The sequence below is a fragment of the Ailuropoda melanoleuca genome, chromosome 15 (genome assembly GCF_002007445.2).
Source record: "Ailuropoda melanoleuca isolate Jingjing chromosome 15, ASM200744v2, whole genome shotgun sequence".
NCBI lineage: Eukaryota > Metazoa > Chordata > Mammalia > Carnivora > Ursidae > Ailuropoda > Ailuropoda melanoleuca.
This window is the reverse complement of record NC_048232.1, coordinates 848,899-868,363: the sequence shown is the minus strand read 5'-3', so window position 1 is coordinate 868,363 and position 19,465 is coordinate 848,899. Positions and strand designations below refer to the sequence as shown.

Sequence of the window (19,465 nt, the reverse complement as noted above, 5' to 3'; positions counted from 1 at the left end):
GAACTCCCTCCAGAAATTGCCGGGGCGGTGATGCTGGAATGGAGAAGCATAATTACGTGTCACTTAACGTTAGCCTAACAGACAGGAAATAGAACACAACCGATCTCTGAAGTCTAAAGTTAAAATTTTTCAAGTGGGCAGTAGTATTATTTGATTTCTACATCACTGTGGTGTTTAGTAGCCATTAACAATATTTCTTCAAAGTAAAACATTTCAAAAAAATAAGTAAAAAAAAAGAGTCCTAATAAAATAAAACGTTTACAATAGTGATTACAGAATGTGGATTTTTAATGAATTTCATATTGCAATGAGACAGTCAACACTTAAAAACAATCACATCAATACAATAAAAACACTTGCTTCTACACAACACTTATAAATGCATACTTTCCCCCCAAAGAAACTAGTTTTTCACAGATTTAAGCAACAAAGGATTTACATACGTTCTTCAAATTCCAAAATATGTACAGATTTTTTGTCTCTCCAGAAACTGATGTGCAGTGGTTGAGAAAGAGTGCTGTTTTGTCCAACAACATAGTTCTTATGAAATTCTCTATCAATACACATTTTCCAGTAACCACACATTTTTCCTTCCATTATTAAATGAAATTCTGGACATGTGAGCACAAAGGACAAAACCACTCTCATTTCCAAACACTATTTCAGACGAGATTACATGTGGCTGATCACATGACTTAATTTCAGCCACACAGGTACATACATGCACACAGACTCACGCACATTCACACACACACGCACGCATTCATGCACACACATGCACTCCCTATCCCAAGTCTCCATGACTCCTGAAAACACCACCACTAAGGCCACAACAGCAGCTGAATGGAACCACGTCCGAGGATGACGTGGCGGTTGGCAGTAGGGTGCCCTGCTCCTGAGAACTCATGCAAACGGCATGAGGCCCATGCCCCTGTGGAGTCGAGTGAGGAGGGAGGAGGCTGGCCCCTCCCACTAGCGAGAAGGTGAGCAGCTGCCGGACGCAGAGGGCATTAGTCTGCAGAGAACTGAATTCAGCCATCAGAAACGGTGAGTTAAAAGCTTCAAACTTTTTTAATCTGCAGAGATCTGGTTCTTAAGTTTGATTTCACTGTGTTCGTATACATTTTTCAATGTTCCTAACAATGATTCTAAGACACCCAGACATTCAAATTAAAATACAACAGGAGCTCAACAGTGCAGACGTGCAGCTTAGGGTCCCGAGTCGCCAGCACTCTGCTGCTGGGAGGCATGGCACACTCGGGTCGGCAGGGGCTGGACGCTGACCTTCTGGCCCACGTTCTCAAGTGTGGTGCAGGGAGATGCCAGGCTTTGGGAAGAGAGCTGCTCTGAAGCATTTGTTTTTGTCCTTTAGTCAGCAACCTCAGCTCTAACTATGTCATGACGGGTTTTTCCTGGCCCTCCTTCCCTTCCAGACTATAAGTCATTTCAGAATCATTCCAGATAATTCAGGGCTGAAGCTAAGATGAGCCACCACACACAGGACCTGAGCAAAAGGAGCCTCGAGAGAGGTGCGTTCACGCAGGACCAAGGGCAGCCCGCATGCTCAGCCGGCACCACATCTCGCAAACGGCACTCCACCAGCGGTGACCACTGGGAGGTGGGGGCACCAATGACCATTGTCATTGTCACCCTCTGTGCCTCTCCCAGTGGACACATTCAAAGTATTAAAAAGAGGAGGGCAGTACACGGAGATGGCTCTTTATCAAAACTGTAACTGAGTAAGAAACATGAACTCACAAACACCAGACAACAGTAATTCCTAAGAAGGCAAGAGCGCCAGGCTCGCCCAGGCAGTGGGAGGACTGGCACTGAGAGATGTCCCCGCTGCCAAAATAGGAGCGTCTCGTACCCTGCGAAGCACGGTTTCTGCTACCAGCTCGCCAGCTAACGGGAGAGCTTTCGTCCTCAGGATACATTTGCTATGATTGTCTTTCTTGCCTTCTAAACTGAATTCGGCATTCCAGCTCTAAGTCAAAGTGCTCTACCTGGGCAGCAGTGAGACCCCCACGTTTTCCACATACGTTGAGTTTTGAGGTAGTACTCATTCATTGGCATCGCTGGCTCTCAAACACCACCAAGGAAGCGAGCCCGTTTAGAAACACGCAAACCAGAGTGTAGAAAATAAATAAGGTTTTGTTTTCAGGTGGCAGGCAGGGCCTTCTTAAAAGCTCAAATCACATTCACTGGATAAGTCATTTGAAACTTCCAAAAACTGTTTATAACCATAGCTATAAACTAAAGTGCTTTAAATTTTGCTTAATATATGAAATCAGTGATTAGAACTATCATATTTTTGAATTTGCTAATATAAGACCTCGGGAGATTGAAATGATTTTCCATAAAAAGAGCAGAAACTTTTTTTTCACAAAAACAACTTTCCAAATGTTGCAAAGTCGTCATTCTGTTTTTGTTAACTTCTCAATTCCAGATAAATTTTACACAACTATACCAGAATACAGAGTTGAAGCGGAGTTAAGCCACAGCACATGCTAAACCCTCGGACAGAAGTAAACATGAACTCTCTCATCACACCTGCCAATCGTCAGCCAATGCAGATACAGCTCCGTGACCTTCCCGGTACAAGGTAGGTATGTATGATGATTCCAGAAATGCCACAGACTGTTTACGCCTCACAGTAAGTACACGGGTTCACATTGAACTCACGCTAACATAATGCCCTCCTGTCATCTGTCAAACGCCAGGAACTCACAACACACGACGTGCTACGGGGAAGGGGGCTTCATGTCCACCGACCAGAGGGTGCCAACACACACACACAAGACGAAAATAAGACATGTGACCATACATTTTGCTGTACATTTCATGCAAGCTCAGTACAATGAGAAAAGAACATACAAACCACCCCTTCCAGGGTGCAACTCTCACAAAAAGGGCTTGACGAGAATGAGAAAAGCGGCACCAGTCCACAGGTCCATGGTGAACTACGCAGCTAAGGACGCCGGCGACCTTATTTCTCTTGTAACAACGCAGGGATGTTGATGTTCCAGCCAATGGCTTGCCTGTCAAACCCGCAGGTGAACAGATTGCACATGGGGTGGTCCTCACTCCACGCCGAGCAGCACACCATTCTTCTGTGGCCCTATTTCCAATCACACAAACCAGAATTAGTGTATTATTCCCGAAGCATACGTGCTATAAAACCTCAGCCAAATTAACAACTACACCACTCAACGTGACTGAATTGAAAGAAAAAAACTTCACAGGCAGCATTAGTCAGAGTGAGCCAAGAACAGTGCGCATGTGCCGCGGGGGAGCGGAGATGGAGAGAGTGACGTCAGAACACAGAATGAAGTCAGTGAGATTCACACCTAAAGCATTCTGGGATTCTTTAAAAATGAGTAAGATTACAGTCAGAAAAAAAGAATAAGTGATGAATTTGAAGTTTCCTAATGAGGCTAGATAATATTGGGGAATATACTAAAAGAAACTCATTTAAAGACCTCAAAGACCATTTTAACAAATAACTGACTCAGGTAACAAAGGACCCAAAAAAATACATTTGGTGCCAAATAAAACAAGCATAAAATAAATGGCCTTCCAAGTAAATTCCTGCCACCTTCAGAATTCCAGCTAAATATCAGAATATTGGAAAAAATTACTGCAAAATACCAACGAAGTTTAAAATGTGATATCCCTGGTGCATACGTACAGAGACAAGCAGCACCTTCGGACGTGTGCATACGTTCCAGATTAACGTGGTCAGTCGAAGATGCTGCTGTTACTATAGCAACACACAGTAACGGACAAGACGCAGAATTAAGAAAAGCTGACAGACATTTAGTAAGTAAAGGAAAACACTCAAAAGCATGACACAAAAGTTCCCTCTGCATGTGAACAGCGCTATCCACACGCGAGAGACAACAGGCCAGAGAACAAAGGTACCGCAAACGCAAGCGCACATCACAAAGGCTCCAGGAGCAGCCTCTACCACTTGTTACGAACCGAAGGTAAGAGTGAACACATCCGTTAACTGGTAGTAAATTCAAGAGTCTGCACAGGAACCAGTTAAGATGATCAATCAGCTCATGGCACTCAGGGTAGAAAGCCTGAGACCAGGTGCTTCTGAGCAAGTGCGTGTGGGGAAGAGACCCCGTGGCACCCGGAACACTGGTCTGCACGAGCAGCTTGCCCAGGACAGAGCTGGAAGCCAACTCGGATTTGGAGTCCAGCCTCCCGTCCCCCGTGGAACGCCTGAGTGCACACGGACATGCGTGGGGCACGCATCCAAAGAGGTTCGGTGGGCACGTGTGTTCTGAAAACGCCCCGCGCCCATGCAGGGTCACAGCGTGCATCCTGAACAGGGTGCTGCACCCCCACCATGGGACCCTGTGTCCTTGCCATGAACCTGCCACACACGGCACGCACAGCCTCCCCACTCCGTTGCTCCCAGCACTCTACAGAGCTCCCCTCGCGTGAAACACACTTGGGAAAGGCCACATGCACTCTCCCCAGCTGTTAGACAACTTTACACCGTCAGCCACCTTCACTCTCGCTACCAGGCTCAAGAAAGGGTTGTCGTTTTCTTAAAATCCGTCAGCTGAAGGAAGCCGGGGCGATGCAAGCCAGGGGTTTCCAGCCGAGGTTCGGTGACACTGAAAACTGTATTTGTATCTGAAGAGGCGTTACAAGCTCAGAATCAAGTGAAATTTGTTCACTAATCTTTATAAAAACAACTCTATTTAACAAACCACTTTAAAAGGGAATAAATCCAAGCACAACAAATTCTACAGTTTCGACAAGGCTGAATGTTTACAGATAACTAAAAATAAAAGCACCTCCATGGGATTAGTACCACCGAGAACCTCTCAGAACTCTGCATTCTCTTGCCGAAAGTCTTGTCAAAGTAGTGAAGTTACACACTCACAACACTGTGCTGTGTTTCGGAGCAGACCTCAGGTGCCGCACAGCAACGTCAGGGACACACGGGCGCATCGGGAAGGGAAGCCCACCGTGTGAGCAATGCAGCGCAGGCGGCACACCAGTGGCTCTCAGCAGGAACCCAGCATGAAACGCTCCCTTTGTTAGCGGGTGTGAAGCTTTTACTAGGTACTCTAATTTCACGAGTGGCTTTCGATGATATGTACTCAAATAAAAGTTCACTAATCCACTTCCAACAATACACGCACCAGCCCTCACAGGGAAGAAGAGATGGAACAATCCTGTCTTAAGGGCAGAGGCTTTTCACAGAAAGTTGGTGCCACTTAAAGAAAATGGCTGCCCCACTGGGCAGAACCCTCCACAATCAACCTCTGAATCCACCCTCAGTCGAGGCGTTCCTGAAGCCACACCCCACGCAGGGCCGGCCTGAGGGTCACAAACTGTGCTGTGAGGCTGTGCACGAAAAGGAGACACGGCGTCTCCATGAAGGTGGCAGAGCTGGAGCCATCGGGCGGCAAGGGTGGCAGGCGCCGGGGGGACACAGACACGCTGACTGCACGGTTAGGGGACGCACGAGGGTCCTGGCTCGCCCGCACAGCCATGTGTCACACTGACACACAGAAGACACCAAAGGAAGCAAAGGAGAGGAGCCCTGGGGCGGGGCTCAAGCGCTGAGTCTGCAGAGATGCTGCTTGGCAAGAGGGGGGGTGAGCTCCACTCCCCACAGGAGGAGCCGGTCATGTCACACTCTCAGCCTCTCCCCACTTTCCAAACTGCCCAGGAACTACCTATGCTCAGGGGCCCAGGGGCCCTCAGCGATCCTGCATCCACCGGTGGGAGCTGGTGCCTCAAGCACCAAGCAGCTGACGGCGCACGTGCAGACACCATGGCGGCGGTGAACCAGCGCAGCGGGTGCCGGCCGCTCCCGCGGCACCATCTGAGCTGCATATGCGTGGGGCTCTCGTCCTGGGCCTGCCGTGGAACGGTATCTTCTGGTTGTGGGTGGAGATGGATCCACACCACCACGTCCAACACTCCTCGTCTAACACCTTTCCAGCTGTATGCTTTCACCGGCCAAGAGCCAAGTCTGCTTTCCAATGTGGAAACCACAACAACACAGGCAAACAGCTCCGCAAATCAGAGAGGGAGGAACTGAGCATGCAATCTCACTAACGTTCGTGAAAAACCTGACACTCTCAGTTCAGGTACTGGGAAACAGTTTCAACTTTAAACTTCATGAGCTCTAAATACAGATCAAGGATTTCCAATGAAAATGTGGTATCCCAAGACAGCGGGAAAACAAGAACGCAAAATCTCTAATATCATTATACTGATTACAGCTGAAATTATGTTACCTCCAGTATGTCTGCATAAATTAAATATACTATTAAATGAGTTTCTCTCTCTTTTTTTTTTTTTTTTTAAGAAAACGTAAAACGATGCGGGGCCCACAGCCAAGTTCTATTAGTGGTGACCCAGGACGCAGACTGCAAGTTGTCCCTAAGGCTCCCTGTCTACACGCGGACCAAGAGCACAGTTACCTGCCGGCTGCTTCGGGGAAGCCGCGCTAGCCTCACACCTGACATGTCGAACAACCTCACTTGTCGGTTGTCATGTGGGAGGGCAATGATTTTTTGGCCAACACATACATTGATCCTGCAAAGAAGAGATAAAAGTGGGTTACGTACAAAGTGGTGACAGCATGCATGCCTGAGTTTACAGAGCGTCATGCAGTCGGAGACTCCACACCATTCACATTTCCAAGCAAACCGCAGGTATCCTCTGTCAGCAGCATCAGAACACAGAGACCACATTACTCAGTGTAACGTGCGCACACTACACAGTAACTCAAACACAGCCCTACAGGAGGCCCACTCTTAGCTCACGCAGCTCACTGCACCAGCCTGATTTTATACTTACGTTTCAGCATACAGGAGATAATCAATTTGCATTAGAGGATCAATAAAAAATATTATCCCCCCCCAAAACATACTTCCCCAGAAGTCTAAACTGCTTTTCCAAGGATCTATTAAACACTGACTTCAATGAACAAGATGTCACATTATAATCCACCCTTTCAAGGCACAACAAACAGCTCTCTTCACCTGTTGATGGCTGAGTCTGTGCGAATCGTCGCAATGGGGGACCTCATGTTCCTTAGATCCCAGACCTTCACGGTGCGGTCATCACTACCCGAAACGACATTATCTCCCACGGTGAACACGGCAGAGGTCACAGTGCTGCAAGTAAAGGGCACAGGTTCAGAAGGTCATCAGGAAGTTCCAGGATACAGACACAAGTCCTCTCCACCCGTGGAATGATCACATGGTCCCACTGCCAGAGACCCTGGCAAGGCAGGTAGGGAGGACACTGGAGACGCAGAAGCCACCAGTCGTCTCTGCTAACTGCTCCTCCTGCTTAAACCTCTCTGTAAGTTACACGTAAGCACACTGAACTTCTCCTCAGCAGACTAGAAAATTAGTGCATTCTGTCCTGTTCCACCTCCTCAGGCAATGGAGTGAAGAGACGCTACCAGAAGACATGGGTTACACGGAACCTGCCAAACGTCTGTATGGTCACGTCTGATACCAGAAAATAAAGAGAAAAAAAATATCCACGCCAACTTTCAGTTTAACCAGAACACTGGAGAAAAATTTATACCACCACCACCAGCAGCTTAAAAAAGTACAAAGAGGGGTGCCTGAGTGGCTTCGTTGGTCAAGCGTCCAACTCTTGGTTTCAGCACAGGTCATGATCTCAAGGTCGTGGGATCGAGCCCATATTCCGCTCTGCGCTCAGTGGGGAGTCTGCTTGAGACTCTCTCTCTCCCTCTGCCCCTCCCCCACTTGCTCACATACCCGTGCCCTCTCTCGCCCCCGCTAAAATAAATAAATAAATCTTAAATAAAAAAAAAAAGGTGCATTTAATACCTTAAATAGACCTTTCTCCAAGAAAGATTTATGAATGGCCAAAAAGCCCATGAAAAAACACTCAACATTATTGATCATCAGGGAAATGCAAACCAAAACCATAGGATCCCACCTCACACCCACCAGAAGGCCTATTATCAAAGAAACAGAACTCAAGCATTGGTGAGGATGCAGAAAAGGGGAACCCTCTCACATTGCTGGCGGGAATGCAAACTGGTTCAGCCACTCTGGAAGACAGTATGGAGGGTCCTCAGGAAGTTAAAAACAGAGCTACCCTACGCCCCAGCAATCCCACTAGTGGGCATACATCCCAAGGGAATAATCAAGATCTTGAAGAGCTATCCGCGCTCCCGTGTTCACGGCAGCACCATTCACAGTAGCCAAGACAAAGGAACAACCTAAGCGGCTGTCCACAGATGAACGGATAAGGAAGACGTGATGTGTGTACGAACCACGGGATCTTATTCAGCCATAAAAGAGAAGGAAATCCTGCTATTTGTCACAACATGGACAAATGTGGAGGACACTGAGACCGGAGAGGGACCCACGTGTGACGCAAAGAGAGCAGGGAGAGAAGGGTAAACCTGGAACTTCAACCTGACGACCCATCCAAACTCCCTATCCCAAACACAAACAGCAACGTCAGGGCTGGCCTGGAAACGAGGTTGCTGTGCGCAGGTGCAGAGGCCACCACAAGCCCTGAGGACTCAACCACAGACAGGGCTGTGGAGACGCCCAGGACTCTCCGTGGACTCTCGTTCTCAGGGGGTTGTGAACATTCTGCTAAATTAATGAAAAAAGTCTCCACAAAAGACTGCCTCACCTTATGTTAATGAAATGCTGAAAGACATTAGGTTTTTAATAAATCACAGTCCTGACAGGTATTGTAGGGCATCAAAGGGAAAAGCTGGAGAGGGGGCAATCGTTCTGAAGGCACCCTCAGACTCGAGTCCCACGGGGAAGCGGCTGCGCCACGACCGTTCACTGGAAAAGCTCAGACTCTGCCCAACTCCAGCCAACTCATTTATCTTGTCGCCGAGAGCAGCCGAGCATGTGCTTCCAGCTGACAATGCGGTACCTTCTCGCCGCACACCACTGCCCGATCTGGAACATTCCGCTCCCTCCGTGGGTCTCAATCAACACAAAGACTGTAATGCTAGCACTCCTCATTAGGATGAACAGCTGTCTTCCCAGTCACACAGAGACACAAAACTGTTTTGCATAACAATCTGCCGGAATTTCACAGCTCAGAAAAAAAACACAGGATGTGGAAAATGCTGGCCTGTGAAATGCTGAAACAGTGCGCTTTCCCGGCCCCGCATCAGAAACGGACTGCAGAGGTCCCTGTTCCTTAGTTTTCAGATGTCGCTTCCACAAACGAGTCCTACTTTTACACCAGAAGAACAAACCAGAGGAGCAAGCACTTGGGACACAGAGGTGACCGGGGAGCAGGGGGGCCCTCCCTCTCCACACACACACCACAGCCCCCTTGGAAAAGTGCATCCAGGGAGAGGTCAGCATGGCTTTCTCACTCCGGACAGACTCTTGGCAAGTACACAGCCAAGTTCACAGAAAAGCCCACGTTCATCACATCCGTGGCCCACCCATGCAGGCACTACACACAGAGCAGGGCTCTCGGACCAGCTGACCAGACTCACTCGCACGCCTGCACGGAAGACGTGGGTGGTGACTGCACGTCTGGGTACGAAGTCACCACAGGGCCACACTCCTCTCCGACCACCACTTTCCAGGGTGCTTCACCAGCTGTACTTGTAAGCAACAAGCCAAGTCTCCAGGCAGCCACACAAACACAGAGGGTGCCGGAGAGCGCACTCTCTTCGGCCCTTCCCACCCTGTGTGCCTCTCAGAGCGCAGACAGTGCACGTGAGCCTGTGTCTTCACGTCTCAGATGCCTAAATGAGAAAACAAAAACCCTTCTCCAAAAGAAACACATTTCTGAATATTGCTCGTTGGCTGGCTCTCGCAAAAGCAGGCCCTAAGATAAAAAACATTCAAAGAAAAAGTCACACTCGTGTCACACGTGATTCTTTTTCCGGATTTAAAACTGAAGCGCTCCCTGGAAAAAGAAGTGACAGCAGCAGGAGCTCAATATTCCAGCCTGGTTACACTGCTCTCTGAACCTCCCTCTGTGGCGTAACGGACAGATGCCCCATCTGCGTTACCCACAGGACCAAATGACAGAACCGCTCACTCATCAGGGTTTTGGTCCCCATGATGGGCCAGGGCCTGCTTCGTCTGAGAGCATACGCCACCACAAAGAAGGTACGAGGCGGCCATCTCAGCGGGGGCAGTGACGGTCCTCACTCTAATGGCACACGTGCAGTTCTTGGGCAGCACTGAGCGTGACAGCGCCACTGAAACATACTGTGGCAAAGACCTGTGCCAAGGCTTCAGAGAAGCTTCCGCCACACCCCCAAGACGGCTCCAGAGTGGCTTCAGGAATGGGTCAAACAGCACTCAGTTAACCTGGCTCAATCCTCCTCCTTGCCATTTAATTGACTGAATTAAAAAGAACTTTTCCACAGATCATTCAAAGACGATAGTTCCACACAACGTGATTTAGAAGGGAGACAGAAAAGTTAAATTTAGTAAGATTTACAGAGTAATTTCATGCTTGTAATATCAAGGGTCAAGGCTCTAGTTTCCTTTCTGTGAAGTCCAGTCACTGTTTCGCTCTTCCTCTTCTTTTTTCCCCCTCCTTCAAAGATTTTATTCATTCGACAGAGAGAGAGAGAGAGCGCGCGCACAAGCAGGGGAGCAGCAGACAGAGGGAGAAGCAGGCTTCCCCAATGAGCAGGGAGCCAGACTCGTGGCTTGATCCCAGGACCCTGGAACGATGACCTGAGCCAAAGGCAGGAACTTAACCGACTGAGCCACCCAGGTGCCCCTGTTTCATTCTTCTTAAACAACGTTAACAGCCAGCCATAAGTTTTGAATATTTATAATTACATCAATTGCGGCAAAATCGGAGGAAATGCATTCCATTTAAATTAGGTAAAGAATGACCTCCCTCAGGTTTTTTTTTTTAAGATTTTATTTATTTATTTGACAGGATAGAGACAGCCAGCGAGAGAGGGAACACAAGCAGGGGGAGTGGGAGAGGAAGAAGCAGGCTCATAGCAGAGGAGCCTGATGTGGGGCTCGATCCCACAACGCCGGGATCACGCCCTGAGCCGAAGGCAGACGCTTAACCGCTGTGCCACCCAGGCGCCCCATCCCTCAGGTTTTAATAAGCTAAACTGTTCATTCCTTTGGTTTCTGAATGTAACTTTTCTGGTTACATGCTAACCAATTCACAGCCAATGTCCCAATATCACCATTACGTGATTCTGTGTATAAAAACTGGGAAGTGAAGGATTTAAAAGGATTCATTTCAATCTTTCAAAAGGAAAACTTTTACAACAGCTTTGAAAGTAACAGGATATAGACAAGCCATATTCATCAGAATAATCAGGAAAACTAAGTCGGAAATGTATCAGGAGCTGTAAGATTTTTACTCTCAAATGCATTAGGAAATAAGCCAAAAACTGCAACATCAAAGAAAGATCACTGGTACTTTCCTGGAGACGCCCCAGACGGCAGCAAGCCCAACCCTGGGTCTGCAGTGACCTGTCGCACGCGTGGGAAGGCCCCTCTTCTTCACTGGTTAAAGGAGAGGTTGCCCTGGATGTCCCTCTTGCCAGAATGGTGGTGACTGCCCCTAAACACTGGACTGCAGGTGCCTGAGGGTCACCCTCACTGCTCGAAGACCGTGTACAAGTGTGCCTCAGAACTGGGAGTGTGACCAAGCCCGGCCAAAGGGGCACAGGCTACATGGAAGATGAGGTGTGTGACATGCAGATACGTGCACATGGATGTGCACACGCATGTGCCAGCATGCCCACAGAAGGGACACTGGCTGCACGGAACATGTGTGCACATGTGCATAAACAGGTCAGAACCAAGCTCACACTGACACAGAAGGGGCTGCTACACCTCAGGCACTCTGACGAACAAGTGTCCTTTAATCAGGCTTTTGATTTCCTCACCGAAGGAGCCTGAAGGGGAAGAAACACCTGCACCAGGGAGCACCCCTGGCTCCCACACCCAAGCAGGGACAACGACGGGAAACCTAAGGTCACACTGAAAGGCCAGAGTCAGCTATCACCAGTCTTCTGACCCCCGCATTTCCATATCCGTGTGGGGGAGGGACAGCGACACAAGCAACGGGCACCGTCTGTGCCTGACCATCTGAGGACTAACTCTCCGGGGTCCCGGTGCTCGTGGGCCCAAAGGGACTGGCACTGCCCTGAAATGGGACCCACAGCCGCCTCTCTCTACCAGACACGTCGCAGGATGTGAGCTGTTACAGCCACAGGAGTGGGTGACTGCCACGTGCACTAGGGGAAAGCACTTTTATTCCTTCAGTTTACTAAGCCTTAACCAGACTGTACTCCCTTAAGCAAAAGTTCAGACCTTGTGGGACACGGCCGAAGCTAGTAGCTCTCCAAGACGGCAAGTCCCAGTGCCCCGTCCTGTGTGTTAGGCAAGGAGCCCAGGAGACCAACAGTTGGGGGGGAGGGGGAGGACTGCCACCATGGGTGTCATTTCCACAGCGCTAAGTCTCACGGCCAGCCTGCCTACACACTAGGAATTCCACGGACGATTGTCACAATTACACCCTGGATGGTATTCGATTATATCCAAGTCTGTGCACTCCACGCTGGCCCCTGGACAGCTGACCACAGCCACAGACGGACAACCCGTTCCCCACGTGGCCCACGTGTCATGCCCACTGGTCCAAGAAGCTCACACGTGCTGCTCCCCAGCCTTCTCCGCAGGGACACTTCATCAGACTGGGTGGTAACAGCACGGGGTCTATATTCTCTGGGTTAGGTACCAGCACTCAACTCCACGGACTCTGCAATGAGTACTAACACTCAGCCTTGTAGTCTCCGGACTAAGTGCCAACATCTGGCTTGGTGTGGGGCCCCAACAGCGCATAGGAGGCTGCTGAAAGCATCCAAAGTCCCTCTATGTACACACACACACACACACACACACACACACACACACACACACGTCTTTTTTAAAAAGCTCTGGTCCTTGAGGGATTTTGGAGAAACCAGCCGGTGGAGCACCTGAGGACCGAAGGGAAATGGAGTGTCCTCCGCTCCATCAGCGGCATCTGCACCCTGCAGGCCCACGGCAAGGCAGACTGCAAGCCAGTGCAGATGTTGAGCGGGTGATCGGAGCCCCACCGGGGCCCGGCGTGGGCAGGCAGGGGCTAGGCACACAGACCACGAGCACCGCCATCTTCCAAGAGCCAGCTCTGTCTTCAGGTGGCAGCTCCCTCCCCGCCCTGCTCGCCACACGCCTCGCTCCATGCTTTCTGCCCACACGGGCAGGCTGGTCCAAACACATCAGGTCCGTCCTAGTGAGTTTGTAACCAGGAAGTGTTCAGTCTGTGGTAACAGCCTGGTGATTCTTCTTCAGGTCACCTCAGTAGAAAGTGAAGCAGCTGACAGCTCACTACAAAGCTGTCCAACAGAGTGATTTAAACGCACTAACTTCCTTAAAGTCCTTACTTTTGTTAGTTACCTATTAGCCCTTCGTAAATGAGGAATTGTCAGAGTAAATATTAAATCTCCTCTTACTTTTAAAAAGTGTACTCTGAATTGGAAACAACATTTAAATGTATCAAGAGGAGACTGCTGAGTAAATTCCCGAGCCCCCAAACTACAGGCTCAAAGCCGGAGGCGAAGGGGAAGTGCAGGTGCTGACACAGGATAACCCTCGAGATCTCTCCACGAAATCCAAGGACACCTGAAAAACAGCTGCATTTGCAGAAAAACCACAGCCTTGTCTGTGAACGTGAGATGCGGAGCTGCCCCCAGCAGGTCCAGCTGCTCACTGTATTCACTAACCTCTCGGTGCTCACTTCCATGACGCCACGACGAAACATGCGCTAAAATACAAATGACATGTCCAAAAACACACCTTAACACAACCACTGGGGCAGAGGACTGGAGGTGTCCTTAGTCTCTCCCGACCTTGGTTTTATAGTAACTTTACTTATCAACCAACTATTGCCAGGAATTACATGACTTGCTAAACCGTCTCCAAATTCTTTTCAAACCATCTAATTAAAAAGAAGACAATCCCAGGCTCTCAGGCACCTGGGCAGGGAGTGTGAAAGTGACAGAGTTTAGGCTCAGTGAGCACTCAGCCGCTGTGACGCTACAGGCCCCCTTCTTCCTCAACTGTCACTCCCATCCCAGGGGCCCTTCCGGAGCTGTCCTCCGGCCCCCAGAAGAAACCATGCAGTACAACACGTCTCTCCGCCTCCTCCTCACAGACAAGGGCTCACAAGTAATCACCAAGAGTAACGGACTTACAATCCAAATGCAGTCTACCAAAATCTCGGCCTCCAAGGTGATCCGGCACCAGACAGCCCCCATCCACTCCCACCATGGGTCTGCACACAGCCTGAGTCATTGACCAAGCACAGAATTCAACACTTGAAAATCCACCAGCACCCAGTTAAAAATGTCATGCTGTCAAAATGCTTTTTCTCTTCAAAAGCATAAAGAAAACCGTTAATTGCATTACACAAAATTCAAAGCTATTTTCACCTCATACATATATGACCTAGAATTTGGTATTTAATACTAAATATCTTCCCTGGGTATTTGGGAATAAAAGCACATGAAAATGTCTTAGCTTTAAAGCAATCATTATCATTTTTCATCTGATTTTTTTTTAATTTTGTTTTGTTAAATGTGGTGTTTTGTTTTCTTTAGAAGAAAACACCAAAGTTCACATTTGGAGGATAAAGTTATAATCATATGGGAAGAATTAAAGCTCAAAGCAAAACAGGGAGAAAAAAAAAAAAACCTTTGCATTCTCAGATATTTTACCCATACGGAGCTAATTTCAGAGTTTCTTCAATGCCAGAGTTTATTCACACTTATGAATACTGTCAGCTGGGTACAGAGTGGAGTCATTGGCCACCCACGGAGGAAGCTTAATGACCAGTGACTGCCTCAACTGTCAGTCCCTTTTTATAGCAATTGAAACGAAACAAAACAGAAACTAAGAAGGGGGGGGACTCCATCAAGAACAGAGAAGCGGCGGTGCCGGGAGGGAAGGGTCTGGGACCTCCTGTTAGAGGACAATCCAAATGGGCAGCTCTCATGCTCCTTTCAAAGGACAGTTAGCGGACTGAACCTTAGGATGAGTTTTATTACCATCGAAGCCTCTTGCAGAACGTCTCCGTATGCACAGCCCAGAAGGCCAGAGTCCGGCTGGGATCAGCGGGACGCTGCACCCCACCCCATGGAGCATGCACCAACATACACGGAGGGAAGGGCAAGCTGTCATTCACAGCACAAGACTTCCTGAAGCAGCTCAGTACTGAATTTTATTGTCGGGGGACAAACACACGAACACGGAAGGGTTTAGCTTATTTCAGATGAAAAGCACTGGACTTCAGTTTCAGCTCCTGACGATGAAGATTGAAATATATGAAAACAAACTGCCAGCGGTTAAAATTCCTGACATTGCAAAATACTTCAATTAAACATTTCTATTCTTTCCAAGAACAGTACACGCAACAATTTCTCATTGCTGCTATTAGGAGAACAACCTGTGACATAAAGTATTTAAAATGCACCTCGGGCTCCCCCGGCAGCTAGTCCAACAGTCACAGCCGCACGAAGGAAATCCTATTACGGTAACGTTCCCATTACAATGAAGCGCTTTCACAATACGGAGTGAAAACAGAAATAGAACACATCAGGAAGGAAAAAACCATTGTTTGTCCTTCTGAACATTTACAGTGAGAACCTTCAACAGAGCTTACGTGCAGCAGAAACCGCAGCAGCACAAGCTTCGCGCGGACCCGCGCGGCTACGGCTTCTATCCCTACGGCGAGGCGCTACACCTCAAACCCTTCCTCTACAAAAAGGCACAGAATCCACACAGCAGCAAGGATAGCAGACCCAATGAAAAGGAAAAAATCTCTCTCCCAGATCCCAGAGAAATCAAATTATACAACTAGGCCAATAATCTTGAAACCTATACAGTTACATCTTGCCTCAAGAAAACCCAAAATATGAGGCGCCTGGGTGGCTCAGTCGGTTAAGCGTCTACTTTGGCTCAGGTCATGATCCTAGAGTCCTGGGATTGAGCCTGGTGTGGGGCTCCCTGCTCCGTGGGGAGTCTCTTCTTGCTCTGCCCCTCCCCACCACTTGTGCTCTCTTCTTTCAAATAAAATCTTTTAAAAAAGTTAAAAAAAGAAAACCCAACATACAGAAATTCAAAATAACTGGATAACTAAGTGAATTACTCACATTATAAAACATCAGATTCTAACATAACTTTACTTAATAACATGTGATGAGTTCCTATAGACAAAGACATGCCCTAAGATAATTTAAGTTTTGCATAGTGTGTCCCACATCATGTCAAAATGAAATATGTGGTCATGTATTTTTAAGATCACTGCTGCTTAAGCAATGACCCACTAAAAGAACAGTCCACCTACAAGTAACACCACAAGTAAGAGATAGAAAAGCTCTCGTCGGAGCTCTGTGTTTCATGTTCAGAAAAGAAACAAGTTAAAAGAACTCAAGAAAATCACGGTGGAAAACCAAGAGTTACCTCCCAGACTAGGAGACAGCTCGAGAGAGAACAGTGTGACTTATTGCCTACGGAAGGCAGGCACTGCTGGATGCCGGAAAGGCGGCCTCGGATCCGTGACGGCAGCCGTGGCCAATGGGAAGGGACAGGTGCAGCAGGGGCATCTGTCAGAGGGACCGAAGGTGTGAGGGGAGGCAGGAGACCTGATGTGTTTGAGAGGCCACACTGAGAACATCACAGGTGAGTGATTAAACTGAACACAGAGTCAAAATCAGCCGCTCCTGTGCGCTTAGTTGGGCCTTGGGCTCCTGTGCTTTAAGAAAAGCACGCCCTTGTGCGGGCGCATGCTCACATCACTTGCACAGGTACCGTATTCTGGAGGATTTATTTGTCCTGTGGGCTCAAATCTAGAGAAACCATGCCAGAGACAAGAAAGCGACAGTTACTAAGAAGAGGCTCACCTAAGCACCCTATCCATGTCTCACCTCCTACTTTTCCGAACTGCAGCGATGTGCAGAGGCTTACGGCGAACGAAACACAGGTTGTTTAGTGCAGCCCCACCTGCTGACCACGCTGTGTGGGGTCTCACCAGGCAGGGGCCTCTCCACACTGTGGGAGCAGAGGCTCCCACCCACACGCAGTCATATCTGAGGGAACAGAGGACAGACTCGGGTCTACAGGCACGGCAAATAAGCCCCCAGGCGACCCTGCCAATTCCCAAAGGCTTAAAAAAAGGTAAATCCTTCCCTTCTCTGACCCTTATCATGGGAAATTAGCACCAAAGGGAGAACTTCTTCTTATCTTTGTAACTACAGGCCAACGAACATACTCGTCCATCCTAACTCGATTAAGAGAAAATGCACATGGTCTGAATAAGAGTTTTGCTTGTATCTATCTTCTATGTTTGCTCAAAAGCCCACAGGTCCTCAGCTACAGTGAATGGAAGCATCAACTGCTACCCTGGGGGATGCGGATGCAAGAGGTCCAGGGACAGACACAGGTCCATGCCTGCTCTACGTGAGAATAAGAAGCCTTCGTAATCAATTACGTTCCTCATATATATACCTCTCCAAAAACAGCCATTATTTCATATACCACCAGCTGCAAAACTACACCCCAAATCAGACATGCGAACACTATACCACCTGTCCTACTCCCTCCAATTTCATTTATGCCTAAAACTCTTCAAAATAGAACACCTGGGAGAAGAGAAGCGCTGGCTCAGAGTAGGGCTGTTGTGTGCCAGGGTCCCCGGCTCACCTGAGTGCCAGTGACAGCACAAGGCTCTTGTCCTCTGGGCCCAGAGCAACCTCGCCCTAAATGCAGATGAAGGGCAGCTGCTCCTGGCACCCCCAGCCCCACCGCTGCCCCCTCCGCATCGTCCGGGTGAGGCTAACTAGAAGCTGTCCCCTCCGTGGCCGAGCAGAGCCCACAAGACCGAGACCTGTGAAAGCAAGAGCATGGAAAGAGCCGCCCTATGCACAGGCAGCAACACTGCCCTTGATAAACCACAGAGAACCAGACATCTTCTGTTCCAGGGCTATGGTTACTCTAGCTGGTAGCAAAACATCACAATTCAATAACCGTGGACGCTCTCAGAACACACTGAGATTTCAGCCACCAGCACTGCAGCGCACCTCAAATCAAGACACCACTTGTTTCCAACCTCAAGCTTACAGATCTCTGTCCCAGTTTCCCTGTGAACGTTTCATTAATTCCAAACATTACATCTCAGTATTCTAATGTTCACACACAAAACAGACTTATTTACCGCATCATCTGAAAGAATGAAGAAAACCCGTATTTTCAAGCAGCCAAATAAGCAAGAATTCATTCATTAAGAAGTGCTTACTGAGCATGCGGGAAATTTTCTGGACATGCAGAAGCTCAAGCAGGACACGCACGGCCAGAGAGAAACAGGCACAGTCCAGTCCAGAGGGGCAGCGTGCAGGGGCAGTGGCGGCATGGGGGGCAGGTGACAAGACACAGTCAGGAGGTATGACGGGACAGAGTCCTGCTCGTGGAGTGGAGGGGGCACAGCAGGGAACTGGGGACGTCTGTGAGACGAGTAACTGGAAAGAGGCTCACATAATTTATCAGGAATGGTCAGACCAGGAGAAAAGATTTTGGAAGGAAATAAGAACTCTGTTAAGACACGGTTATGCCTGAGCTGCCCAACAGATGGCCAAGCAGAGGGAGGTACTACAAGATAAGGGCCAGGGTGTGTGCGTGTGAGAGACAGTGTGCGTGTGTGCATGTGAAAGACAGTGAGATTGAGAGTGCGTGAGTGTGTGTGTGCATGGGAGTGTGCGAGAGCATATGCATGTGTGTGTGAGAGAGCGTGTGTGTGAGCGTGTGTGTGTGTTTGAGCTGCAGGCGGGCGCGTGAGTGTCTCTTCCCCAGCTCTGACCGGAGCCTCTCAGCTGAGGATGTGAGTGTCACCAACCCTAGAGTACTTCCTGATCTCCCCCAATGCCCCATTCTGCCCCCATTCACTTCCTTGTGGGAACCTCAGTGACTTCATCTTCTAAATTCTTGCAAATATACAAATGGAGCTAAATGTTTAGGAAAAGAGTAGCCATTTTGGAAGACAGTGGAGCTGGAAATTAAGATAAGAATTAAGTTTTAATATCCACCAGCAAAACCTTTTTCACGAATAGTTAAAGAAAGATCTCTAAATAACTGTGACTCACTCCGTATGGCCCTGGAAGACATTCACGGAGTGGATGGAAGGGTCCCTGAAATCCCAAAGACGGAAAGTCGTGTCCCGGGAGGAGGTCACCACAAGCCGCTGGGTGGGGTGTGTGCAACAGTGCGTTAGCTCCTGGTCATGCCCTACAACCAAAGACGACAAAAATGCAAGATCATCCACCTGCAGGTACAGTTAGAGTGATGCTTTCTTAAGAACACAAGAATCAAACAAGTCTTTATGGTCTCTACTACTAATACTCACTGTAAAAGTGAATAAAGGC

General features: G+C 48.6%; 1 protein-coding gene across 3 annotated transcripts in view; it reads right to left on the bottom strand.

Moving 5' to 3' along the window:
• Positions 1 to 270: 270 nt before the first annotated feature.
• The window catches only part of WDR37 (WD repeat domain 37), a 52,097-nt gene continuing 32,902 nt past the window's right edge, over positions 271 to 19,465 (bottom strand). For all 3 annotated transcript variants that reach the window (XM_034644462.1, XM_011231104.3, XM_011231105.3), the window contains exons 11-14: positions 19,187 to 19,328; positions 7,026 to 7,160; positions 6,462 to 6,576; positions 271 to 3,121 (exon numbers count right to left, since the gene is read on the bottom strand). In XM_034644462.1, coding sequence (XP_034500353.1) covers positions 2,990 to 3,121; positions 6,462 to 6,576; positions 7,026 to 7,160; positions 19,187 to 19,328 — 524 coding nt within the window. In that variant the 3' untranslated portion in view covers positions 271 to 2,989. The remainder of the gene's footprint in view (positions 3,122 to 6,461; positions 6,577 to 7,025; positions 7,161 to 19,186; positions 19,329 to 19,465) is intronic.